The sequence below is a fragment of the Oryx dammah genome, unplaced genomic scaffold (genome assembly GCF_014754425.2).
Source record: "Oryx dammah isolate SB20612 unplaced genomic scaffold, SCBI_Odam_1.1 HiC_scaffold_2, whole genome shotgun sequence".
Taxonomy (NCBI): Eukaryota; Metazoa; Chordata; class Mammalia; order Artiodactyla; family Bovidae; genus Oryx; species Oryx dammah.
In genome coordinates, this window is record NW_024070186.1 from 26805616 (window position 1) to 26833031 (window position 27416).

General features: G+C 38.7%; 2 protein-coding genes across 6 annotated transcripts in view; one reads left to right on the plus strand and one right to left on the minus strand.

The window, feature by feature from the left end:
* Positions 1 to 19998, plus strand: part of FAIM (Fas apoptotic inhibitory molecule) — a 30438-nt gene extending 10440 nt beyond the window's left edge. For 4 of the 5 annotated variants that reach the window (XM_040233710.1, XM_040233728.1, XM_040233736.1 and 1 more), the window contains exons 4-6: positions 130 to 179; positions 4873 to 5067; positions 5131 to 5316. In XM_040233710.1, coding sequence (XP_040089644.1) covers positions 130 to 179; positions 4873 to 5022 — 200 coding nt within the window. In that variant the 3' untranslated portion in view covers positions 5023 to 5067; positions 5131 to 5316. Of the gene's footprint in view, positions 1 to 129; positions 180 to 4872; positions 5068 to 5130; positions 5317 to 16929; positions 16995 to 17120 lie in introns of those variants that run through there. The other variant, XM_040233719.1, reaches the window with a different exon arrangement.
* Positions 18962 to 27416, minus strand: part of PIK3CB (phosphatidylinositol-4,5-bisphosphate 3-kinase catalytic subunit beta) — a 99953-nt gene continuing 91498 nt past the window's right edge. Inside the window, exons 20-22 of the mRNA XM_040233687.1 lie at positions 21873 to 22018; positions 20794 to 20926; positions 18962 to 20441 (exon numbers count right to left, since the gene is read on the minus strand). Of these exons, the coding sequence (XP_040089621.1) occupies positions 20304 to 20441; positions 20794 to 20926; positions 21873 to 22018 (417 nt within the window). The 3' untranslated portion in view covers positions 18962 to 20303. The remainder of the gene's footprint in view (positions 20442 to 20793; positions 20927 to 21872; positions 22019 to 27416) is intronic.

The window sequence follows — 27416 nt, forward strand, 5'->3', positions numbered from 1 at the left end:
TTTGGAAGAATTTCAAAACCCATGGAGTTTTCAAAATCCAGTGTATCAAACTTTCCTTAAAATAATAAAGAGTTAACTTTATCTTTAAATCGCCAGTTATAATTTGTTGTAATCGGGTTACCTTTACAGAGAAAGACACTCTGGATGTATGGTGCAATGGTAAAAAAATGGAGACAGCGGTAAGTTGATCGTTTGATTACTGTCACCATGGGCGTGAGTGACCAGTGAAACGTTGCTGTGTTTCCTAACTGTGCAGATTTTTATAATTAATGAAGGTCCTTTTGGTTAAAAACAAAAAAGAGATGAAGTAATCCTGACTCCAGAATCTGAAGCCTGGGGTAGTGAGAGTTTGGAAACAATTCATCTTGTTATTTGGCACCAGCCTCGGACCCTGCTTGTCCTCTCCTGGACCATCGTCTATCCTAAAAAGATCTATCCCACTTTTTAAAAATTCCTCCCCAAAGGTTGCATCCTCCTGTGTTTATCCTGGTTTAAGTGGCGCTTTATACTACTGTTTGTCAAATTTGCATGCACAGAATCATCTCAGATCTTGTTAAAATGCATGTTCTAACATGTCCTCAGATGATGCCCAAGTTGCTGGCCCATGGTCACACTCTGAATAGGAAGGCTTTACATCATACACTCAAAACAGATGATACTTTCTAAAAGTAAAGGTTGTGAAAAAGAAACGAAGCACGTGGTGTCAGATGATACAAAGGCAAACAAAAAAGGGCACTGTCACAAACCCCAGAAGACAAGTGGAATTTGTAGACTAGCAGTGCTGAGAGGCTGCCCAGCTCGTTGTAGCCGAGAAGACCCTAGTGTGTTGGACTTCTGCTGCCTTGCACTGTTATGGCTGTGGTGGGATGAGTATAGAAGTGAATTTCAAGTAGGTAGGATATAATCGTTGTGTGCACAGCACAAGGAGGAAGTGAAGCAGAGGAGATGGTCCTGGACACAGGGAGTGTGGGCCTAGGAACTGGAATCACTGGGGGGAAATATCCACATGTTATGGGATCAGCTGGCAAGTAGGGCGTACCATCCTGGGTGTCCCCTTTCATGCTGACTTCAGTTGTGACACCAGAGCTAGAGATGATGAAAAGCTCTCTTTGCCAGGCATACTATAGCTAGCTACCCATTGTGGTTGCTGCTATTACCTTCTTTATCTGTTGTAGGTCTGGGAGGGTGAGGAGATGTCCTTGGAGGGAAGGCCTGGAATGAATTTATTCAGTAGACAAGCTAGAATCTGCTGGGCCTTGCAACTGCTTCTAAGGAAGTGCACAAGCCAGAAATCAAAAGTTACGAAGATTAATGTGTTTCTGTTTCTTAATCCTGATATTAATTCTTGAAGGGAAATGCAACCAGGGTTCACTCAAAATTGAATGTCAGCGTTTAAGCCACCCTCTGGGTTCTATCTACCCATTGAGACTTTTATGCAGAGAGGCTTAGTGAGCTCTTCAGTATTTTAGGGCCTGTTTTGGACCAGATTCAGTTACCACTAACATGGATTGGACCTGCTGTGTGCCTGATGCCATATCTGGTGGTCCTTTCTGTTCTTTCTGTCCTACCATGGAAATTTCTAAATGGAGAGTCAGCAGTTTGGGGTCACATTCCCTTCAACCCTCCAGGAATTCTCCCGTGCAAAAGTAGCATTGTTTCAAGAATGTGGTTGTAAATAAGCAAGAAGTTGAAATGATATCCATCCACATATCCATCCACAATGTCTTTGTTCCTAACTGACAAGAAGCCACAAGTGTTTGGACAATACCTCTCTCTCACCCAGTCGTCTCCTTGTAACTGCAGCCTAGTTGGCACGGTAGTTTTGGCAGCTCTGTGTCAGGCAGCTTTCCCCAGCACTATGCACACCTGCTCTCACTGCCTGGGAGCTGCAGCTTTTTTTCTCCATTTCCTTTTCATCTCAAAGCATCATGACCAGATTATGTATCTGTCAAATTGCAAGAAGCAGCTTACAAGGACTGTGTCACTCAACCCTTGCTCTCCTCTCTAAATTGATTTTGACAGAAGTATGCCTTAAAGGCTTTTTTCAAAGCTCAATGTTAAAAGGGCTAAAAGAATACACCGGACTCCAGGATCAGCACCCCACCTCCAGTCCTTGTGGTGGTCATTATACATCCGTGTTAGCCAGATTATCCCCAGAGAAAAAGAAAAAGCTTCCCTCTCTGTTGCCTCCTGTGCTTTCTTTGGTTAGATAATGTTAGCAATGGAGCCTTGCTCTGTCTGCTTTGGCTGCCAGGAAGCTCATAGCCAAGTTGTACATCTGATAGTGCTTCTTTTGCTTCTTGGCATAATTCATTTTTATCCTCTAAGCCTCATGCTCTTCCTTTTCTGTGCTACTTGGCCCCTATCTTTTTACTCTAAATCAGTGCTGTTCAACAAAAATATAGTATGAGCCACAGATACGAGCTTCATATATAACTTTTCTAATAACCACATTTTGAAAGTCTTATGGTGAAGTTCATCTTAATAAAAATTTAGGTCACTGTATTGAAAATATTATTATTTAAAATGTAATAAATATATAGTTTCCAGTGAGTTTTTTTTTAACTATTCTTTGTTTCATACTAAGTCTTCCAAATCCAGTGTATATTTTCCCTGTTAATAGAGTATCTCATTTCAGACACACCACATTCCATGCTCGATTGCCAACTGTGGCCAGGGGCTGTTGTACCATATACAGCAAGTCTAGACTCAGTTCAGTTCAGTTGCTCTGTTGTGTCCAACTTTTTGTGACCCCATGCACTGCAGCACGCCAGGCTTCCCTGTCCATCACCAACTCCCGGCGCTTACTCACTCATGTCCATCGAGTCGGTGATGCCATCCAACTATCTCATCCTCTGTCATCCCCCTTCTCCTCCTGCTTTCAATCTTTCTCAACATGAAGGTCTTTTCCAATGAATGACTCAGTTCTTTGCATCAGGTGGCCAAAGTATTGGAGTTTCAGCTTCAGCACCAGTCCTGCCAATGAATATTCAGGACTGATCTCCTTTAGGATTGACTGCTTTGATCTCCTTGCAATCCAAGGGACTCTCAAGAGTCTTCTCCAACATCACAGTTCAAAAGCATCAATTCTTCAGCACTCAGCTTTGTTTCTAGTCCAACTCTCACATCCATACGTGACTACTGGAAAAACCATAGCTTTGACTAGATGGACCTTTATTGGCAAAGTAATGTTTCGGCTTTTTAATATGTTGTCTAGGTTGGTCATAGCTTTTCTTCCAAGGAGCAAGTGTCTTTTAATTTCATGGCTTCAGTCACCATCTGCAGTGATTATTTTGGAACCCAAGAAAATAAAGTTTGTCACTGTTTCCATTGTTTTCCCATCTATTTCCCATGAAGTGATGGAACCGGATGCCATGATCTTACTTTTCTGAATGTTGAGTTTTAAGCCAACTTTTTCATACTCCTCTTTCACTTTCATCAAGAGGCTCTTTAGGTCTTCACTTTCTGTCATAAGTGTGGTATCATCTGCATATCTGAGGTTATTGATATTTCTCCCAGCAATCTTGATTTCAGCTTGTGCTTCATCTAGCCCAGCATTTCACGTGACGTACCCTGCACATGTGTTAAATAAGCAGGGTGACAATATACAGCCTTGACATACTGCTTTCCCTATTTGGAACCAGTCTGTTGTTCTATGTCCAGTTCTAACTGTTGCTTCTTGACCTGCATACAGATTTCTTAGGAGGCAGGTCAGGTGGTCTGGTATTCCCATCTCTTTCAGAATTTTCCACAGTTTGTTGTGATCCACACAGTCAAAGGCTTTGGCGTAATCAGTAAAGCAGATGTTTTTCTGGAACTCTTGCTTTTTCAATGATCCAGTGGATTTTGGCAATTTGATCTCTTGTTCCTCTGGCTTTTCTAAATCCACCTTGAACATCTGGAAGTTCATGGTTCACATACTGTTGAAGCCTGACTTGGAAAATTTTGAGCATTACTTTGCTAGCATGCTAGATGAGAGAAATTTGTGTGGTAGTTTGAACATTCTTTGGCATTGCCTTTCTTTGGGATTGGAATGAAAACTGACCTTTTCCAGTGCTGTGGCCACTGCTGAGTTTTCCAAATTTGCTGGCATATTGAGTGCAGCACTTTCACAGCATCATCTTGTAGCTCAACTGGAAATCCATCACCTCCACTAGCTTTGTTTGTACTGATTCTTCGTAAGGCCCACTAGACTTCACGTTCCAGGATGTCTAGGTCTAGGTGAGTGATGACACCATCGTGGTTATCTGGGTCACGAAGATCTTTTTGTATAGTTCTTCTGTGTATTCTTGCCACCTCTTCTTACAGTAGTGTTAGGTTTTATGTTATTTACATTATGTATTTATTGTAAGCCACCTATAGCCTGAGGAATCTGATTTTTAGAGCAGCGAAGAACACTCCATCCCTTACTGACTGGGGTCTTAAGCAAGTTATTTAATGACTGTGTGCCTGTTTCCTCAAGTATAAAATGTGGATAATAATTATACTCCAATCAGGTTATTGTGAGGATGCCATAAAGCAATGCATGTAACCCATTCTTTGTATAGAAGGAATCACAAATTTCCTATTATTTTTACTTTTAAAAAGTCTATATTATCTGCATAGTATATGTTATAGACACATAGCCATGAGATATACTTTTTTTTCCTCTGAAACAAGATTCTTAAAGACTATAGTGGTACAAATAAAAGAGTTTCAATTTATGACTGAGACCTTAAAACACCTAAAAATAAGCTTCTAATTTTAATTTTGCAAAGCTTACCATTGAGCTAACATGTACTTCATCATGCCTCCCTTTCTCAGTGATGTTAATGCTCTGGACAAAGATAAATGTTTCTGAAACACTAATTCCTCCTTCTTTTGTTTGCCTAGGGTGAGTTTGTAGATGATGGGACTGAAACTCACTTCAATATTGGGAATCATGACTGTTACATAAAGGCTGTCAGTAGCGGCAAGCGGAAAGAAGGGATTATTCATAGTCTCATTGTGGATAACAGAGAAATCCCAGAGACTGTTGAATGACTTCATATTAATGAATTTTAATCTTAAGAAGTAAAGATCAGGACTTTTAAATTACTGTGGTAATTAAATATGTTCAGCATGTACTTTTCAGTACATCTAGTCATCCTGTTTTTTTAGTTACTTGAAACTAGTGTTTTAAGCATCAGGAAAAAAAAAATGTATCATGAAAATTGCAATTTATTTTGTAAATAATGTAAAATGTTTTAGAGTCAAATGGAAAATAAGATATGGACCAAAACATCACTAATGTTTCATAGGAGCAACTTTTACTATAATAAACACTATAAAGTAACATCGGTGCTGCTTGATTTGTCTTTCTTGAAATGGATGTCTTTGTATATATTTTTAAAAATGTATTTCTGACCAACGCATTCGCTTTAAACTTTTTTTGTTGTTTTTATTTCTTGGCCGCACTGTGTCTTCATTGCTGTGTGTGGGCTTTTTCTAGTTGTGATGAGGAGGCGCAACTCTTCACTGCAGTGCACAGGCCTTTCACTGCAGTGGCTTCTCTCGTGGAGCACAGACTCAAGAAAGGATTTGAGGCAGGAGACAGTGGGTCTCTGGGCCAGACACGTGGTGTTTGTCAAGTGGAGTGAAACTGAGCCTTTGTTCTCACCCAGATACTCCAAGGACAAAGCTAGTGGTAGAAGCTCAGTTCTGCTAAAGCAAAGATATAAGGTGCCCACTCCTAAGGTCAAGGAAGACTTCCCTGTCTCTACATGCACAGGAAGTCTTCTTGGGAGTCGAAAAGTGAGGGGACCCCACTCCGTAATCAGTGTAGATATGCAGCCATAGGCTTCTACAGTGGGATCCATCTTAGCAAAAAGTTGTGCAAATATCTTGGGGAAGGATCTATGGACCACTCAGGTGTGGAAAAAGGCAATGGCACCCCACTCCACCACTCTTGCCTGGAAAATCCCATGGATGGAGGAGCCTGGTGGGCCGCAGTCCATGGGGTCGCTAAGAGTCGGATGCAACTGAGCGACTTCACTTACACGCATTGGAGAAGGAAATGGCAACCCACTCCAGTGTTCTTGCCTGGAGAATCCCAGGGACGGGGGAGCCTCATGGGCTGCCGTCTATGGGGTTGCACCGTCGGACATGACGGAAGCGACTTAGCAGCAGCAGCAGCAGCAAGCAAAGACCCAGAAGGACTGTCCTAATAAGTGAATGACATCACCTCAGTACTGTGCTGCTCCTCCTCACTCAGGATGCCCACACTCCCCTCTGGGTGTGTCTCTGCCTAGTGTCTGACATACTGCACTCCTCCTCACTCAGGATGCCCACACTCCCCTCTGGGTGTGTCTCTGCCTAGTGTCTGATGCACTGTACTCCCTGGTAGAGAGGCTGCACATATCCTTTCTCTTGGGTGTGTATCTCTGCCCTGCTTCTGAGTTGGATAAACAAACTGGTTTCCTGTGTGCTCTCCCATACATTGCGCTGTGCCTCTAATAATAAACTTTGTACCTGTTTTTACAGTTTTTGCCTCCTTGAAACATTCTTGCATTCAAATAGGGGCAAAAACCAGGGTCATTTTGCTTCTAGCCCCGAGTCCCTGTTGGTCTAATGGGTAGACTCTTGGTCTTCTTTCAGGCTATTCGGGTTTAATTCCTGGGCAGGGAAATAAGATCTCTCCTCAGGACCATTCACTGCTCTCCCTCCGAGATCAGGCTCAGTAGTTGCGCTGCTCGGGCTTTGTTGCTCCATGGCATGCGGGATCTTCCCGGACCAGGGATCAAATCCATGTCCCCTGCCTTGGCAAGTATATTCTTAACCATTGGACTACCAGGGAAATCCTCTTTCTATATTTTTAACCTGTGCAGATAGACTGTCTAGTTTAAAGCAGTTGTTCAATGATATTAACTTAATTGGAGAAAATGAGAAATTTCCAGAAACTTAAGGAAATGTCAAATAGAGTCACATAAAAATTTAATTAAGAATCTAGTTCAGTTCAGTTGCTCAGTCGTGTCTGAGTCTTTGCGACCCCATAAACTGCAGCACGCCAGGCCTCCCTGTCCATCACCAACTCCTGGAGTCCACCCAAACCCATGTCCATCAAGTCAGTGATGCCATCCAATCATCTCATCCTCTGTCATGCCCTTCTCCTCCTGCCCTCAATCTTTCCCAGCTTCAGGGTCTTTTAGGTTTCTGAAAATGTAATCGTTTTTGTTTCATCACAACGAGGCCAAAAAAAAAAAAACAACAAAAAGAGGAAGAAGCAAAGCTTCTTTACAGCAGACAGCATCAGTTGCATCATCAGGCAGTGTTTAAAAAGTCAGAGTTGAAAGCCTGTGTGGAGGTAGCACCAGTGTTAGCATTTTGTGAAACAAGAAGGCCAACCCAAGGCAGACTCACACAGTCTACTCATCTCTGAAGTACTTTCAAGGCAGGGCAGTTTAATAGTAGAGCCTTTTACTAGGGTATTTCATGTCTATTATCACAAGGGGATCCTCCATGAGAGGGAGAATACTCCATTTTCTAGACTTGTTCTGTCTACTACAGTAGCCATTAGTCATGTAACTATTCAAGTTAAATAATTGAAATACAATCAAAAACTCAATTCCTCTATCACACTGACCACATTTCAGGTCCTCAGCAGTCACACAAGGCTACCAGCTACCATGCTGGACAAACAGAACATTTCGATCATCACACCAAGTTCAACTGAACAGCACTGGCCTAGAGACATTTTCTCAAGTTTAGTGAGCTGTTTTGTACTAGCACAGTCAGGGTTTAAGCCCAGGTTTTTCGAATGCTCAGCACCATTAGCTTTACTACTCTCTCCCTGCCACTCACTTATTTCTAAGAGATGTGTGGTGGAACAGAGGTACAACCATTTATGCTCTAACATAAGGCAGAGAAACTGTGAGAACAGTGAGGGAAGGTGGCCTGCCTGGTTCATGCATTCCCGACTCTGACATTTGTTTTATTTGAAGCCTTATGACTGGCAGATCAGCACACCAGCTTTACAAAAACCATCCTCCTGCTTTTCCCATGCCACCCCACACTTTCCTTCACTGCCACTGAAAGACCAGGAGATGAACTAAGAGAGACGATTCTGAGGCTTATTAAACTCATCTTGCATTTGCTTTCAAGTGTTCGGGTGTGGTGGTTTTCAGTTCCCTTGAATAAAGGGAGTCTTTTAATGGCCATATTTTATCTGGTACAAAAAATGTTTTGTGCCATGTCCATAAGTAAACCAGTTATTTTAGTCACTTTGTTTTAAACTCTGATTGAGTCTTTTGAAGATCAAACCTTGTGAATGTAGTTTGCCTTTGACTTGGTGAACTTGTGTTTTTTGGTTAGTTTTGCAAATTTAAAGCAGCATGTTAATGAGGAAGGGGTACAGCCTGTGTTTGAACTTCAGCACAAAAGGTTAAGTTCTCCTTTTGTTTTAATACTATATTTTATCTAACTGGTATACAAAATTTAATTTCAACATGCAATCAGAATACAAATTATTTATGAAATAGTTTATATCTTCTATTTTTAAGTTCTTGAGCCTCAATTTCTCCATCCCAACAAATAAAGTTGTTTCATTTAACGAGATAGTTTAGATGTACAAAAAAACAGAAATATGACAAACCCTTGTGTTATTTTGCGGGTGCATCTATCATCTAGTTTAGTAATTAAAGCATTGAAATACAACTGAAGAGCCACATGCCCTTGTTATACCTATACTTCTCCCTTGCCCAAGTAATCATTATCATGAACTTGATTATTTCCATGCAAGTCTGTATTCTTTATCTGTATAGGTGTACAGCCCTAAAAATATTCAGTATTACTTAAAATTTTTAATGTTAGATTCTATAGATTCTTCCTGCAACTTGCTTTTTTCCCATTCAGTACTGATTTTAAGACAGATCTGGGGTGGTACATGTAACTTCAGTTCCTTTTAACCCTTGCATTCAGCCATATGAATTTGCCATCCACTTGCCTCAGTAGTTTTCAAATGATCACAATACCATCAGAGCTCTAACAAACATCTTTGTGTCTCTGTGTATGTCCCTTGAGGATATGCTTGAGTTTCTCTTGGACTTAGCTATTTAAACTGTGTCCCTGGACCAGCAGCAATAACATCACCTAGGAGCTTGCCAGAAATAAGAATCTCAGGAATTGGGAGATCGGGACTGACATATACACACTACTATTTATAAAATAGATAACTAATGAGACCCTACTGTATAGTGCATGGAACTCTACTCAATGCCCTATGGTGACCTAAATGGGAAAGAAATCCAAAAACAGTGGGGATATATGTATGGCTGATTCACTTGGCTGGCTGTACAGCAGAAACTGACCCAGCAATGTAAAGCAACTATACTCCAATTAAAAAGGAAAAGAAAAAAGAAAAAAAAAAAAACCCAGAATCTCAGATCTTCAAAATTTGATACAATCAGGATCTCAGAATTATGCCAATCTTTTTTAAAAATGGTACATCATTTTAATTTTCTCTGATCAATAATTGGGTGTCTTACGTGTTTATTGACCATTCAGGTGTCCTTTCTCAAGAATTACCTTTTTCATTTCTTTTGCCTATTTTTCTGTTGATACATAATCCCATGACTGTAGTCTTTCCCTGACAGCAATACAAAATGTGCAATAGATCAAGTCGTCTCCCAGTCATGCTTTCCACTTCACATACTATTTATATCCTCTAACAAGCTCTGAAGGCAGGGATCATGTACTGCTATATCCCCTAGGATCTAGCACACCCCTCAAAGATGAAGGGCAGTGAGATTTGTATTACTGTAGCCAGCTCAGAGGAGAGATCTGGAATGGAGATATATAATGAGCATTGTTAGCATATAGAAGAGATTTAATGCAATGGAAATAAGTAACATCAACTAGCAAGGTTGTAGAGAAATGAAAAAGGAAGATTAAATTCTGAAGGGCTATAGCGTTTAGGCGTTGGAGAAGGCAATGGCAACCCACTCCAGTACTCTTGCCTGGAAAATCCCATGGATGGAGGAGCCTGGGAGGCTGCAGTCCCTGGGATCGCCGAGAGTTGGACATGACTGAGTGGCTTCACTCTCACTTTTCACTTTCATGCACTGGAGAAGGAAATGGCAACCCACTCCAGTGTTCTTGCCTGGAGAATCCCAGGGACGGGGAAACCTGGTGGGCTGCCGTCTATGGGGTTGCACAGAGTCGGACACGAGTGAAACACCTTAGTAGTAGTAGTATAGCGTTTAGGCAAGGGAGATCTTCAATGAGGAAGGAAATTCTAAAGCTATCAAGCAAAAGACAAACTTTGATTATCTAGAAATCTAAATGTTGTATAGTAAAGGATACCGTAAGCAAAGCCAATATACAAACAATAGACTAGGGGAAGAAACTTGTAATGGAGATGACAAGAGTCAAGATATATGTAAAAAGCTCTTAAAAACTGATAAGAAAAGTCGGGCTAACTATAAAATGGATAAAGGATATTAATAGCCTATTTACAGAAAAGGAAATCCAAATAGCAAATAAGTATATTTTTTAATGCTGAAATTAATTATGATTAGGAGTATTATTTTAAAAATGAAAACAGGAAAAGATTTGAAAGAGCAATGACTGAAATGTGGAAGAAAGTGTACCCCCTCACACTTTGGTGATAAAATTAATAAAATAAGCCTCAATGAAATGAGGCAGAAGCCATATGAAAATGGACAAATAATTAGTAGAGGATGGAATAAAAGTGGAAAAGATAATGGTGACAAATCTCTTGCTAATAACTGAAAAACTGGTCAAAATATATGAATGGGCATCAACAGAAATAACCAACAATAGAAAGAGACCCATATGATTTGTAGATTAAGAATTCATTAGATACAAAGCTCAAAATGATTATGTTTAAAATGTTCAAGGTAATAAAAAGACAACTCTGAAAATTTCACAGAGAACAAAATAATATTAAAAGGCAGAGGAAAATTTGAAAAGAACCATATAGAAACTGTAGAACTGAAAAGTATAATTATGAAATTAACTCAAAATCAGAAAAATAATAAATTGGGAAATAGGTAAGAAGAAAATATGTAGGAGAAAAATACAAAGAGATTATAGAGAAGAGTAATTAAAACATAGACTATACAGTTAAAGGTCAAATACATGTAAACAGAGTTCTAAAAAGACAGAGAATTATGAAAAAGTAGATTTGAAGAGAATTTTCCAAATGAAAAAAGGTAGCAAGCAATAGACTGAGGAAGATCTGCAGATACCAAGTAGGAAGAAAATCAGCCCTCGGTATATTATAGGAAAACTGATAAAAACCAAAGAAAAACATAAAAATTTTTAAAAGTGTCTAGTGGAAAAAAATGCATGTTAAAATATAGTTAACTTCTTAACAGAAATGATAGAAATAAGAGAACATTGGAAAAATTCCTCCAAAGTGCTGAAATAAGTAACTACCAAGCTAAATTTCTATATCCAGCAAAAGTACCATTTACTAATCAGGCAAATAAAAGCTGAACAAATTAATCAAGTGGAGAACAACTTAGGATTTCCCTAGTAGTACAGTGAATAAGAATCCTCCTGCCAATGCAGGGCACACGGGTTTGATCTCTGGTCCAGGAAGATCTCACATGTCACAGAGCAACTAGGCCCGTGTGCCACAGCTACTGAGCCCACACCCTAAAGCCTGCTAGTCACAACTACTGAACCCACTTGCTGCAGCTACTGAAGCCCAAGTGCCTAGAGCCTGTGCTCCTCAAAAAAGAGAAGCCACCACAGGGAGAAGCCCTCACACCACAAGAAGAGTAGTGCCTACTCACCACAACTAGAGAAAGCCCATGCAAAGCAATGAAGACCCAGTGCAGCAGGAAAAAAAAAAAAAAACTTTAAGAATTATGAAAGGGTATTCTTTGGTCTAAGAGAAAAATCATCCCAGATAAAAACTTGAAAATGCAGAAGAAACAAGATAAAAACCAAAGATAATAGTAAAAATATACAGCTGACCCTTGAACAAAATGGGTTGGACTTACAGAGGTCCACTTACAACAAACTTTTTGTTCCCCAATAAATACATACTAAAGTATACTAATAATCCACAGTTGACTGAATCTGTGGATATAGAACCATATATAGGGAAAGTGAAAGTGTTAGTCACTCAATCATGTCCAATTCTTGGCAAGCCCGTGGACTATAGCCTGCCAGGCTCCTCTGTCCATGGGATTCTCCAGGCAAGAATACTGGAGTGGGTTGCCATTCCCTTCTCCAGGGGATCTTCCTGACCCACAGACTGAACCCAGGTCTCTTGCATTGCAGGCAGATTCTTTACCAGTTGAGCCATTCTGCCCTTGGACTAAAGTATACTAAATGATCAACAGTTAACTGACTCTGTGGATATAGAACTCCATACAGGGAGGGGTGACTAAAGCTACATTCAGATTTCTGATTGTGTGGGATATTGGCCCCCACAGCCTCCATGGTGTTCAAGGGTTAACTGCATATTTAATGAACAATGGCTGTATAAAATAATACTTTCTTGTGGGATTTAAGACTGATATATGATTAAAATTCAATAACAACAGCATATAGGTTGGTAGAAACTTAAACAGATTTAAAGAGTTCTTCTAGGTTCTTGTGTTGTCTGGAAAGATGATACAAGTACCAGTAAACATTAGACCTGGATAAGTCTATATACTTTCTCATATCTACTGAGCTACTCAAGTTCTTTTTTTCCCTTTCATCCATTAATGTGATCACCTTAACTGATGTTTCTTTCTAAACCAGAACCATCTCTCTTTCCTGGGATAAATCCTACTTAAAATATTTAGTTAGCCTGATATCTCACTTAGGTTTTATACACTAATGATTCAAAGTGATACCTACAACTTACGTCCCCTTGGACTGCAAAGAGATCCTACCAGTCCATCCTAAAGGAAATCAATCCTGAATATTCATTGGCAGGACTGATGTTGAAGCTGATGCTCCAAAACTTTGGCCACCTGATGCGAAGAGTTGACTCACTGGAAAAGACCCTGATGCTTGGAAAGATAGAAGGTAGAAGAAGAACGGGGCAACAGAGGATCAGATGGTTGATGGCATCACTGACTCAATAGACATGAGTTTGAGCAAGTTCCGGAAGATAGTGAAGGACAGGGAAGCCTGGCATACTGTAGTCCACGGGGTAACAAAGAGTAACATATGACCAAGCGACTGAACAACAACAATAAATCACCTCTAAATTTGGATGCATTTAATAATGTTGTTTCAAACTATAAAATAAAAATTGACATAACCAGTATAGGCAAATTCAAAATTATAGTAGGATATTTTAACTTACCACTTTTATAAATGCTAGGCAAAAATTCAGTAAACATAAATAAATCTAAACAATAAACTTAATAGCAGAATAGTTCTAATGAACATATGTAAAGCAGTTGATCTAATAACTTAAATAGGGATTTTTTTCATGTGCACACTGAACATTTGTGAAATTTGACATGTCATAATGACAATATTGTGTCATAAAAAGTAACTTCTACAATTTCGAAAGAATTTAAACTCATGTTGTATGAATGCCATCCAATCTAGATATCAGTAACAAAATGATAATAATAAAATCCATGTGAATTTGGAAATAAATATACTTCAAAGTAACCTGCAGGGCACAAAGACACCAAAATGATAATTTTGGAAATATTTTCTATTGAATTGTGATGAAAAGTCTTTGTATTAAAATTTATAGGATGCAGATAAAGACTGTTATCATAAAAGCTAAAACTGATCAGCTAAGCAACCTTCTTATAAAGATGTAGGAGAGGAATAATAACAAAATAAACCTAAATAAACTACAAAGAAGGAAACAATAAGGATAAAAGGAGAGTAGAAAACAAATGTACAACAGAGGATCAAAAAAAGCCAAAAACTGATTTTTGTAAGACAATTAAAAAACTTCTAATGAAAGTAACTGAGAAAACAGAGAAGGCACTAACCAAAACCAAGAATGAAAAGAGGATATCACCATCAATCCTGCAACATTAGTAAACTCTTAACATATGGATTTTATAAAAATAAGTTTGAAACGGTAAGTGAAATGGACACATGCCTAGAAAATCACAACTCTTCAAAACATATTTTTATAATCTAAATACTCTTCTAGCTATTAAACTAAATCCGTATCTCAAAGAAACATCAGACATAAGGTCATTACCAAGGTTCTATTAACCATTTAAGAAATAATGCAACCTTACTTGTGTTGTAAGGTCATCAAAAAGTTAATGACAGAAGCTGAAACAGACCTTAAAAAAAATTTATAGGCCAATCCAACTGATAAAAATAGATACAGAAATCTCAAATGAATTATTAGCAAATAAAATCCAGGAATACATATATTTTTAAATTATACATCACAATCAATTCGGGCTCATTCCAGAAATGTAACTATTTGGTTAAATATATGAACATCAATCAATATAACTCAGTGTTTCTCAAGTGGCTCAGTCGTAAAAAGTAGGAGATGTGGGTTTGATTTCTGTTGGGAAAATCCTCTGGAGGAGCAAATGGCAACTCACTCCATTATTCGTGTCTGGGGAAATCTCATGGACAGACATGGCAGGCTACAGTTCTTGGGGTTTCAAAGAGTTGGACACAACTGAGCAACTAGCTGGCACACAGTGATATAACTCACCAAATGAGAACAATTATTTGATCATTTTTATAAAATGTAGAAAAATAACTTGATAATATTCAGCATTCTTCATGATTTTTGAAACAAGTCCTGTGGGAACTGAAGCATGCTTCCTTAACCTGATAAAAGATTCAGATTCCAAAGTAAACACCATACCTATCGAAGATTTTCCCTTTGAGATCAGCAAAAGGTTAAATACTGCTTCTATTCATCTTTTGTTGGAACTCCTAACCAGTGCAGAAAAACCAGGGCAAGAAAAGGAATAAAATGCTGAAGAGAATGGAAAAGAAGAAATAAAGCTACTAGTCATCTGCACATGATATATACAAAATCAAAATGACTTCTATAAATGGTTAGTTAATAAGAATGTTAATGTCTGCTAAATAGAAACATCAGTATCTACTGACTGCTCTGAAACTTCAGTTAAAACTACTAAAACACAGGTTGCTGGATTCCAACTCTCAAACTTCTGATTAAGTTTTGGGGTGGGGGTCAAGAATTTGCATTCTGCTCAGTTCCAAGGTGATGATATTACCTCTAGTCAAATCACTGTGGATAGATACTCCATTGTCATGGACTGTAAGAGTCAATATTCTGAAGATGTCAATTTACCTCAACCTAAGTTAGTGCAACTCCATTTAAAATTTTCATATTTGGGGCATCTCAACAAGTATATTCTGAAATGTATACTGACGCATCACAGATAACTGTGAGTAAAGGACACTCGGACAGACTCCCTGAATTTGAATACTGCTTCCTACTTAGTGACTGTGCATTCTGTCACTTGTAAAATAGGAAAGAATTATCACATGACTGTTAAAAAGATTAAATATATAAACTATATATATAAATATTATATATATAAAAATATATATAGTTTAGATGTATGCCCAGCACACATTAAATACCATGCAGGAGTTTAATGATAAAGTAAAATAAAATAAAATTAGGAAAGTGAAATCTACTGGATATCTTCTAGAGTTCAGATGCAGACTCATGCATACGTAGACAGATAGTTTATGACCAACGGGGATATAGAACAGTGGGGAAAGAGGATCATATTTCCAACTGAAAGGTATTAGGAAAACACTACACTATATGTAAAAAGCAGTTCTAAGTAGATTACAGATCAAAACAGATTAGGAAAAAAATTAAGCTTTCAGAGGATAATCCAGATGAGTATCTTTGTGACCTTGAGATAGGGAAAGAATTCTTAAATACTATACAAAGGATATTAACCAGAAAGGAAAATAATGATAAATTGGACATTACAACTGATTTTATGTTATTAGAAGAAACATAAGGCTTGTATACAAAATATATACAGAATTTCACATAACAAAAATTGATAAGCAATATTAGAAATATTCTTCCTCAAAACAAAAATCCAAAACAACAAGTAACTAAGTAGATAAAGGACTTATTCCCTTGTGGCTGAGATGGTAAAGAATCCGCCGGCAATGTAGAAGACCTAGGTTTGATCCCTGGGTTGGTAAGATTCCCTGGAGAAGAGAAAGGCTACCCACTCCTGTATTCTGGCCTGGAGAATCCCATGAACTGTAGTCGCAGAGTCAGACATGACTGAGTGACTTTCACAAGCAGGCATTTCACAAAGGAGAAAATCCAAATGGCTAAAAACAGGTATGAAAGAGCAATTTAATCTCATTACTAGTCAGGGAAATGCAAATTAGCTTACTATAAATACAAATGGCTAAAACTCTTTAAACGTTGGTTAAGTGGGTGTTGCAGAGAACAGGGAGCAATAAGAATTAAGTACAAGGGGAAAATAAATTGTTATAGCCACTCATTTTAGCATTACTTCGTAAAAATAAAGATGTATATAATTCAGTGACCCATCAATTTTAACCTTAAGTATATACATCCAAAGAAATACATACACATGTGAAATAGAAGATGAATTCTAATAATCACAGCAGCATCATTTGTAATAGCCTCAAACTAGAAACAACCTGTATGTGCCCAAGAGTAGACAGGGTATATAAATTATAGGGTATCCATAACATGGAATACTATACAGTGATGATAAAGGATGGGGATGCATGCAATTAAATGCCTGAATCTTAAACACAATGCTGACGGAAAGAATCCTGATGACTGCCATAAAAGAAGATATGGCGATTACCTTGGCAGAGCCTTTACCAGGAAGGGGAACTTGAATGCTTTCTGAGATTTTTGTCAATGTTGTTTCTTGATCTGTGTGGTGGTGACCTGGACGTTTGCTCTATATGCTAATATTATTTATATGTATTATTGTTTTATGTTCTTTACAGTATGTGCCTTTTCCACAATAAAAATGGTAGAAGAGCAGGTGGAGAAGATCTGAAAGGCCAGACTTGTAAGTATTAAACCTGGGTTTTGTTAAAAGTGAATGGGAATCAGGAGTTCCAAAAATCCATTAGTTATATATTTTCATGTAGTAATAACCCAGGAAGTGATGTCAGTTTTTTCTTCATTGGAAAAGGGAATAAAACCACTCCCAATGCTGAACGAGAAGGAGGCTCCAGGATGATATGATCCTACCTGGAAAGAGATGCAGCATTCTGGTGTGCAGGAAGGGGAAGAGGCAGGTAGAAATAACCAATTGTTGATCCGGTAAATGCCCATGAATCATGCTTTATATACACTGTCCCTCCCTGCCTACTATGCTCTTCCCACTACCCCTTCACCTAGCTTTTATCTGTCCCTGAAGAACTCAGCTCAGTGGCCCACTTCTCCAGGAAACTGCAGCTCCTGCTCCCTCCCTCTGAAGAGCTGCTTGCCCCCAAGTCAGGGTCACATGGCACAGTACCTCTCTGCTCTTCACCTTGTGGACCAATCTTTCACCTCTACAGACAAGTGATCCCTGTATTTCAGGCTAAGATCTGGCACTGACGGTCAGGGCTATAGGCTGGAAAAGGCAGAACTGAGAAGACACTGGAAGACTGGAGACGGGCACAGAGCTCTGGAGCTTTCCATGAGATTCCTCCCTTCAGTGGCCTTCAGGAGGGGGAAGAGGAGAAATAAATGAGATTGCCTCTGAGTTGGGACTCAGCACGTGTTTCCATTCAGTCTTATACTAGCCTGTTCCACAGAGTTGAGTACAGCAGTTATTACCAATCCAACACTACAAACAGGAAGCTCAGACCCTGAGAAAGAAAATAAATACCTTATTACAAGGTCAGAGAGGCAGAGCTGGACTGCAAATACTAGCCTCTGAAGCTCAGGGTCTGACTATAGACATGAGGAGAATACTCAGGAAATAACAAAGTCATCCTTTGTCATCCCAGATGTGGGTAGACACAGACGCTGTCCTCAAGTATGGAAATGTATAGGGTTTCCAAGACCTTGTTTTGGGAAAGAACCAAAAGGCAGGGAGCCAAGAAAATGACTCATCAGCCGCCAGGCAGGAAACTGTTCCTCCAACCCAGACCCCTAGCCCACGATGGACATCGGCTATTGTTCATCTTTCTGACTCAGGAGAAGCCCCTGAGAATCAGACATGCAAGTCAACAAGTATGTACGGAGTACCTGCTTGGAGTGCTCAGCAGCTACAGAGTGCTACCATTGCTATCTATGAGGGCCTATGGCAGCGGGCAGGACAGTCAAGAGCCATGCCAGCCTCAGGTCCAGCACTGTCTGGGCAGGTTCATTTCTCTTTCTTACTCATGAAGACGTTCACTGATTAAGCATATGTTTACCAAGGAACCCATGGGCTGAGATGTCTTTGGAAACAGTGGTACCCAATTCTACATGGCAATGCTCACCACTTTCTAAACCCCTGACCCATATCCTAGTGTGTGTAACGGTGGATTGCTATAGGACAGAGACTCCCCAGACAAACCTGTCTTTCTTCGGTCCTATTCCTGGCACTCTCATCAAGTCTAGAACAGTCCCTGTTCATCAAGAACTGAACTGAATGGTCAGACAGTTCAGAGCTCCACCCCCACCATCAGCTGAGTTATTTCTGAGAAACTGTGCTCTGAGCATCTGCGTAATGGAAGAGAGCTATAGAGTGACTAGCCTGGCCTTGGGTACCAAGTTTAACTGAAAGGACATTTTCCCAGACCTCAGGAACCTTCCCAAAGGCATGGGAACTCAGTGAGGACACCCTCATGTCTCAGGCTCCCGAAGTCCAAGAAGCCTCCCATACTGCCTGATGGGCTGGGAAACAAGGAGAGAAGTCATTGAAGAGATCATGACCCTCAGCTTACTCCTGAGGCTGTTTTGTCTGCTGACTTGACCATTTCTGATGGTCCCCCACCAAAGTTCAAAGGCCTGTGCTGCCCATAAAGAAGAGGTCCACACATCCCAAGAGCAACCAAAACCAGCTCACCCATTTATTTGACTGAGAACATTAAGGAAGACAAGAAAATTAAACAATTTTTAATAAAATTCCTATAGAAAACTCAGTCTCAGGGCAAACATTCAGTTCTCTTTTCCATGTCATTGAGGACTGAGAGTTCCCAATAGTCTTTGGAGAATAAGCAGTAGTTTTGCTGGATGTTGCCAGTACTCAGAAAGAGCCTCCATTTACACATTCAAACCAGTAGTTCCTATTGCACATATTAACATTATCTGCAATCTAGCACCCTAAATATATGGTACCTCAACAAATAAATTAAAGAGTTCCATGTGGCATGAAACATTTCAATTTGAACTAATATTCTTGAAAAATCACATTATTACAAGTTTTAATAAATACAGTAAGAACAGCTGGCATTTTACTAAAACACTGAATTTTAGGTCTGGAGTTTATTCCATAAATAGTTTCCTGTTCATTTTCTTTCTGTCTTGGATACATTTGCTCAAGTATTATGCTCTATGAAGTGAACTCTTTCATAGATACCATGTAAAACCTGTATTAATATGTGCCTCATTATAGAAGCAGCTGGAAGAACTGGATCACATATTAACTAAAAAGTAACTTAGGAAAAAGCTCTGCTTTTGTAAAACTTTAAAACACAGGCTGAAGAAAATCAAAATAATATCTTTTTATATAGAACCCCCACTAGAAATTTTATAAATATATATTCAGCATAAATTATATTTGCCTCACCAAGCAGATTTTCAGCAATTCTGGCTGGGATGATGCTATCACGGTAGATAAATATCAACAAAAGAATTAATGTTTCTACAGGTTTAAAGATTTCTCTTGAAAAACAATCATAATTTCAAATTATATTATAATTTGTAGTTTACACAATTTAATAAGGGAGGAAAGAAAGCTTTCTTTTAAGCCTCATTTGGAAAGTAAGAACAGCTACTAGTCCCCAGGTATGGATAAGTTGGCTGAGTGATAACACTTGGTCACAATATGAAAAAGAAGTATTTACATCTTTCCAGAAAAGTACCAAATACTTAAAAAAAAAAAAAAGACAAAAAATAATCTCTAGTAGCATTCCTTGGCGTGCAAAGTCAGCAGGAAATGATTATCCATAATGTTGAGTTTTCATGATGAATCTTGGAAGCACTCAAAAAGCAGAGGGTGTTGTCAGGGATTATTCAGATTAGGTTACTGTGGGATGCCCCATTCTTAATTTAACTCTCGGGTTCCAGGATTTCATTCCCTTTATAACATCTCTGGCAGGGTCATGTTCAATTTAGTGCAAGTGCAAAATGAAAACTAAACGAAACCAACAAACACATTAGGAGCAAAGGCTGATTGTTAAGATCTGTAGTCTTTCCGAACTGTGTGGGCCATCCAATTGACTTTAGTAGTCCAACTTTCCCTGAGTGCCTCATCAAATTTTTGCTTGAATTGCTTGAGTGCTTCTTCTTCACTCTTCCCTAAGGCAAGAGAGTCCTGGCAATGAAAGAGAAAAATGTGATTTTATATATTCTCTGTAGTGAGGTGCAAACCTCAAAGTCTGTAGAAGGCCAGCTCAGCCATACAGTGTACTCCATGTTCTTATTCAAATACCATTTACAGGAGAGAGAATGAACACCAAGGTATGGTGATAATATGACCTCTGCCAAAGGGTTTTTGTAGATGAAATGAATTTACAATTACTGCAAGACAACTATTTAGCTTCTTGCTGCCACCACTCAAGGGTAAATGATTTATTCCATTTCCTTTGAACATCTGGATAAGAGAGATAGATACAGCTGAGCTCTTTGTTTACAAGGCCCAAATTACAAAGGAAAGAGGTTTATACCTTAAGATACTGTATATCCTTGACTGAGGTGAGCTCAGGAAGCCCTGCAGTCAACATCAGTGCAAAGAGCGTGATGAAGAGATTCCCATGCCGGCGTAAAATCAGATACGCATCCTCACAACACTGGCGGAACCTTAGGTTGATGCAAGCATATCACAGGAGTATGATATCAGAACGAAAACAGCATATTTCATAAATGAAAATGAGACATATAGTGAAACTTTTCCATACAAGCCAGAATTTTTACTTCTTTGAAAATTGTCCCAGGACTAAAATTTACATAAAATAAATCAAGCTCTTTAAAACCACATATATCTTTTCCAGAAACAAAACTAAACAGAAATATATAAAACACAACGTCACACTTAATCTAAACTTTCTTATTCTGTGAGACATAAAAAATTAATTGTAAAAAAGTGGCAATTATATTCCATAAGGAATTCTAACCACATTTCTAGATTCTAGATTTGTGGGCTGACTCCAGAGACTTAATTTCTTTAATGTCCCCCAAATATATTCTGCAGAAGCCCACACAGATCTGGAAATAATACTAGAAAATCATTTGTTAAGTCTATTGTATGAGTTGGTCACATCATATAACATATCTCTCATTATCAAAATACCCCTGAAGCTTATTTTTGTCACCATTGAAAATAAAGAAACAAAGATGAGATAAGTAATGTGTTTGGAAACATCAAACAGCAAAGAATAGATCTGAGATTACAAAGTCTTTCTGTGAACCCTGACTCTTACATACTTCACACTGAATGACAGCAAAATGCCAGTCCCTTTCAGCATTTCAAATGTCTATCAAATGTCTTAACAGTTTCAGAGAATTTTCCAATGCAGGTAAAAGGCAGCATTCTATTGGAATAAAACAGTAATTTATCTCAAATTCCTAGCATTATTTTTCATTCTCTGAATCAGAACATGGATCTCACAGGCAAATTCCCCGAAACCTCCTGTTAGCAGACTTACTATTTTCCCAATTAAATATCTCTCATCTAAGAAATGCTAGCCTAACTGGTCATATGAGAAAACAGTATATGTGTTTACTCTGACACGAGGACAATACTCACCGGCCAAATTTTTCTGTGTTTCCTGTTTTTCCTTGTTGAATCACATGAATGAAATCGTAAGTAAGAATAAAAGGCACTCGCTCCCTTTTAATGCCAAATTTAGACTTGAAATTTCCAAGAATATGTCCAAAGTCAATGTGGAAGAGCTGGAAAACAAATGGGATTTAATTTCCATTCCCCCTCTTTTTTCTGGCAGGTTCTGAATAAAAAGGCAAGGTCTCAGCAGTCTTAGACTCTGAAGTACTACACCCAAAGTCACAAGACCCCTTCTCACTTTTCATAGACTCTTGGATCATTTGGGAAAAGTGCTTCTGATATTCATAGGTCTTTTATATTTAACAATAACCCTGATGTTAAACTGCATATACCCAGTGGGAAAGATGAATCTTTAAAAAGAAAAATATATGCAAATCATAAACATGTCTGATTTTAAAAAGTCAAATAGTTTTATATACAGAGCCAAACCAAGAGAGAGTACATCCCTGCCCCACCAGTTCCCTCACCACCTTAAGTGCTGCTACTTAGAGGTAACTTCCTCCCACACTTTCATATGTTTTCCCTGATACCTGCCTCCATTTTCCTAAATAGTATTAACATGTTTATACTTATTTTTTACTTCCTAATTTTGGATTACTGTGAAAGGTAAAGATTTAGTTGTCTTGTGATGATGTAATGCCTCACAATGCAGCACAACTATATCATAATTTATGGTTAAATCAATGTTGTTGTTCCGTTGCTAAGTCGTGTCTGACTCTTTTCGACCCCATGGACTGTTGCACACCAGGCTCCTCTGTGCTCCGTTATCTATCTAGTGTTTATATTGTTCAAACCGTGTAAATATATTTCAAAGTTCAGTCATGTGGTAATGGTATATACTATTATTACATTTCCTTTTTTTTTTTACAATTTTATTTATTTATTTTAGGCTGTGCTGGGTCTTTTATGCACAGGCTTTTCTCCAGTTGCAGTGGTGGGCTTCTTTCTCACTGCAGTGGATTCTCTTGTTGCGGAGAACGGGCTCTGTATTGCAGCTTCTGAGCTCTAGAGTAGGGCTCAATAGTTGTGGCTCATGGGCTTTGCTGCTCCACAGTATGTGTGATCTTCCCGGATCAGGTCAAGCCCGTGTCTCCTCCACTGGCAGGCAGATTCTTTACCACTGAGCCACCAGGGAAGCTATACATTTCCTTGTCTGCTCATCTTTTTCCTTGACAAAACTTTTGTTGTTGTTGTTTTCTTAGTGTTTTACGATCCGGTCATTAATTTTTCACAAAATCTTAAAATTCTAAAGATCATTTCAAAACAGTTGTCCACATGGCCAGGTAGTCTGTCAGCTCCTGTCTGTGCTTGGCTGTTCTCCCGGCCTGCCACGGAGCCATCACCCTGTGCGCACCCTTCACTCCTCTCCTGTTTGGAGTCCCTGATTCCCAAGCCCCACATCCCTGTCTCTTTTGGTATATACCAGACTTTCTCAATACTGGCACCGCTGACATCTGGGCCCTGTAATTCTTGGTTGTGAGGTTCTATCATATACACTATAAGATATCTAGCAGCGTCTCTAGCCTCTACCCAGAGATGCCTGAAGAACACCCCGATTTTCAGTCACAACAACCAGAAACGTCTTCAGCCACTGACAAATGTTTCCTGAGGCAAAAGCACCCCCTGTTGAGAATTATTGGTTTAGACCTTTGTTCTGAAATCCTCCTGAAAAAAAGGTGCAGAGGTGACAGAGCTTTGGAACCATTTTTCTACTTTTATACTGAAAGTCTGGTATAGAATTCTAGGTTAGAAATCATTTTCACTCAAAATTATGAAGGCTAATTTCCACTGTCCTATAGTTTCCAATGTTGCTATTGAGAAGTCAAATCTTTCTGACTCATGAACCCTAGTATGCAGCCTGGTGTGTCTCTGGGAAGGTTTTAAGATCTTCACTTTATGCCTGATGCACTGCAGTATCATGGTCCACTATAAAGGAACTTTTGTGGCCTTTTGGCTGAATATTCATGAACATCAGCTTTGGGAACTGTCTTTATTTTCTGGGTAAGTTCCTTCCCTTCCTCTTACGAGCTACTTCCTTCTGTAACTTTAGGATAAGATGGTAAACCTCCCTGGACTGACTCTCTGTCATTTCTGAATCTTTATACTACATATTAGGCATTTTGTTCCTTTTGGGGACATTAAAGGACAATATATACCATGATGCCTCAAAAACAGAATTGGGGCCAAACTGCCAGGATTTAAATCCCGGTAGTCATTCTCTGTTTTATCAATGTTCTCACCTGTAAATGAGGATAATACTACTTAATCTGTAAAGCTGTCATAACGATGATTGAAGGAGTTAACATATAAAGAATTTAAAGAACTATGCTTTCTACAAGTAAAAGAGTTCAAGAAACCTTAGTTGATCTTTAATCTATATTATTCTAATTTTATTTGTTCTTAATTTCCCAAAATTCCACTTTCTGATTTTTAAAAATAGAATCTTATTACTTCATAGATACAGTGTCTTTTGTTTTTTCACTTTTTAAATCATCCTCTAAGTTTACTGTAGTTACTCTGTTTTCCCAGAGTTCTTTTCCCCCCATTTTGCTTCTTTTTGGTCTCTATCTCCATCTGTTTCATGGTGGAGGCTTTCTACAAATGTCTAATAATCTTTGGCTGACCATTCATGTTTAAGAATAAGTCACTAAAAAGATAAATGAAAAATCTAAGGATGTGGTAGGATTCTTGCTCAGTGGGCTTCCCTGCAGAATGATTGGGGAGAGACCTCAACAGTCAGGATCTGTGAGCTTCACTGGAACAGACCAGATTCTCTTGAGATGAACCACCTTGGGACAGTGGGAATATACACCTGGTTGCTATGTTCCTGGAGCAAAGCAAGCAGAACTGGCTGGGAGTCATACTGTTTATCATGACAACATAATCACTTCATCCCCATTTTTAATATGGCAACTTACTCTTAAGCTTCTGTAGAACCTGTGTGTCCTTGAGTCAGAAGACTTGGTTTCTTTGGAGAACCGTCTAGCCCTTCTTAGAGTCAGGAAGGAGACATGAGTACCTAACTGCTCCATATATACACCACCAGTCAATCCTGTTTTTAGCTTCTTCTCTCCCCTTCTTCAGCAGCACCCACTGCCTCTAATTCCTTAGGGTGACACACCCACCTACAAGAAGCCATTTCCTCAGCTATGCTAAGTCACTGCTATTTCTCCATTTTGCTTTTGCTCATCCCCAAATCTGCTGATGTCTTTCACCCACTGTGGCCTCTTTCTGTATTGACACCTTGGATTTACATATTGTTTAATTAATTTATTTTTTATTTAAGGCTAATTGTTTTATAAAATTGTGCTGTTTTCTATCAATCCTCAACATGAATCAGCCATAGGTATACATATATCCCCTCCATATTGAAACTCCCTCCCCATCTCACCCCTCTAGGTTTATACAGAGCCCTTTCCTGAGCCAAACAGCAAATTCCCATTGGCTGTCTATTTTACATATGGTAATGTAAGTTTCCATGTTACTCTTTCCATAAATCTCACCCTCTCTTCCCCTCTCCCCATGTCCAGAAGTCTGTGTCTGTTTCTGCACCGCTGCCCTGTAAATAAATTCTTCAGTACCATTTTTCTAAATTCTGTGTATATATATGTGTTAGAATACGGTATTTATCTTTCTCTTTCTGACTCACTTCACCCTCCATAATAGGTTCTAGGTTCATCCACCTCATTAGAACCGACTCAAATGCATTCCTTGTTATGGCTGAGTAACGTACCATTGTGTATATAAACCAAAACTTTATCCATTCATCTGTCGATGGACATCTAGGTTGTCTCCATGTTCTAGCTGTTGTAAATAGTGCTGCAGTGAGCAATGGCATACATTGTCTCTTTTAATTTTGGTTTCCTCAGTGTATATGCCTAGGAGTGGGACTGCTAGGTCATATGGTGGTTTTATTCCTAGTACTTTTAAGGAATCTCCATACCAACTTCCATAGGAGCTGTATCAATTTACATTCCCACCAACAGTGCAAGAGTGTTCCCTTTTCTCCACAGCCTCTCCAGCATTTATTGTTTGTAGACTTCTGGATGAGGGCCATTCTGACTGGCGTTAGGAGATATCTCATTGTAGTTTTGATTTGCATTTCTCTAATAATGAGCGATGTTGGGCATCTTTTCATGTGTTTGTTAGCCATCTGTATGTCATATTTGGAGAAATGTCTGTTTAAGTCTTTTCCTCACTTTTTGATGGGGTTGTTTTTCTGGTATTGAGTTGTTTCAACTGCTTGTATATTTTGGAAATTGTCATTTCTGTATACAGTTCTTTCGTCTCCTTAGAGCTAAGTTTATTCCTATTTAATTCTTTTTGTTGTAATGGTGAACAGGATTGAATCCTTAATTTCTTTTTCAGATTTTTCATTGTTAACATATAGAAATGCAAGTGATTGCTGTGTTTTGATTTCGTATCCTGCAATTTTGCTAAATTCACTGATTAGCTCTAGTAATTTTCTCATACTATCTTTAGGGTTCTATGTACAGTATCATGTCCTCTGTGAAAAGTGAGAGCTTTACATCTTCTTTTCCAATCTGGATTCCTTTTATTTCTTTCTCTTCTCTGATTGCTATAGCTATGACTTCCAGAACTATGTTGAATAACAATGGTCAAAGTGGACACCCTTGTCTTATTCCTGATCATAGGGGGAATGCTTTCAGTTTTTCACCACTAAGAATAACGTTTGCTGTAGGCTTATCATATATGGCCTTTACTATGTTGAGGTAGGTTCCTTCTATGGCCATTTTTTGAAGAGTTTTAATAATAAATGGGTGTTGAATTTTGTCAAAGGCATTTTCTGCATCTACTGAGATGATCATATGGTTTTTATCTTTCAATTTGTTAACACCGTGTATCATATTGATTGATTTGCATATGCTGAAGAATCCTTACATCCCTGTAGTAAACCCAACTTGATCACGGTGTATAAGCTTTTTGCTATGTTCCTGAATTCTGTTTTCTAAAATTTTGTTGAGGATTTTTGCATCTGTGTTCATCAGTGACATTGGTCTGTAGTTTTTTTGTTGTTGTTGTCTTTGTCTGCTTTTGGTATCAGGGTGATGGTGTCCTCCTAGAATGAATTTGGAAGTGTTCCTTCCTCTAAAATTTTTCGAAAGAGTTTTAGAAGGACAGGCATTAGCTCTTCTCTAAATGTTCGATCGAATTCTGCTATGAAGCCATCATGTCCTGGGCTTTTGCGTTTTGGGAGATTTTTGATCACAGCTTCAATTTCAGGGCTTGTAACTGGATTCTTCATAATTTCTATTTCTTCCTGGTTCAGTCACGGAAAATTGAACTTTCAAGAACCTGTCCATTTCTTCCAGGTTATGTATTTTATTGCCATATGGTTATTCATAATATCCTCTTATAATCCTTTGTATTTCTGCATTGTCTGTTGTAACATCTCCTTTTTCATTTCTAATTCTGTTGATTTGATTCTTCTCTGTTTACTGATGAGTCTGGCTTAGGGTTTGTCAATATTGTTTATCTTCTCAAAGA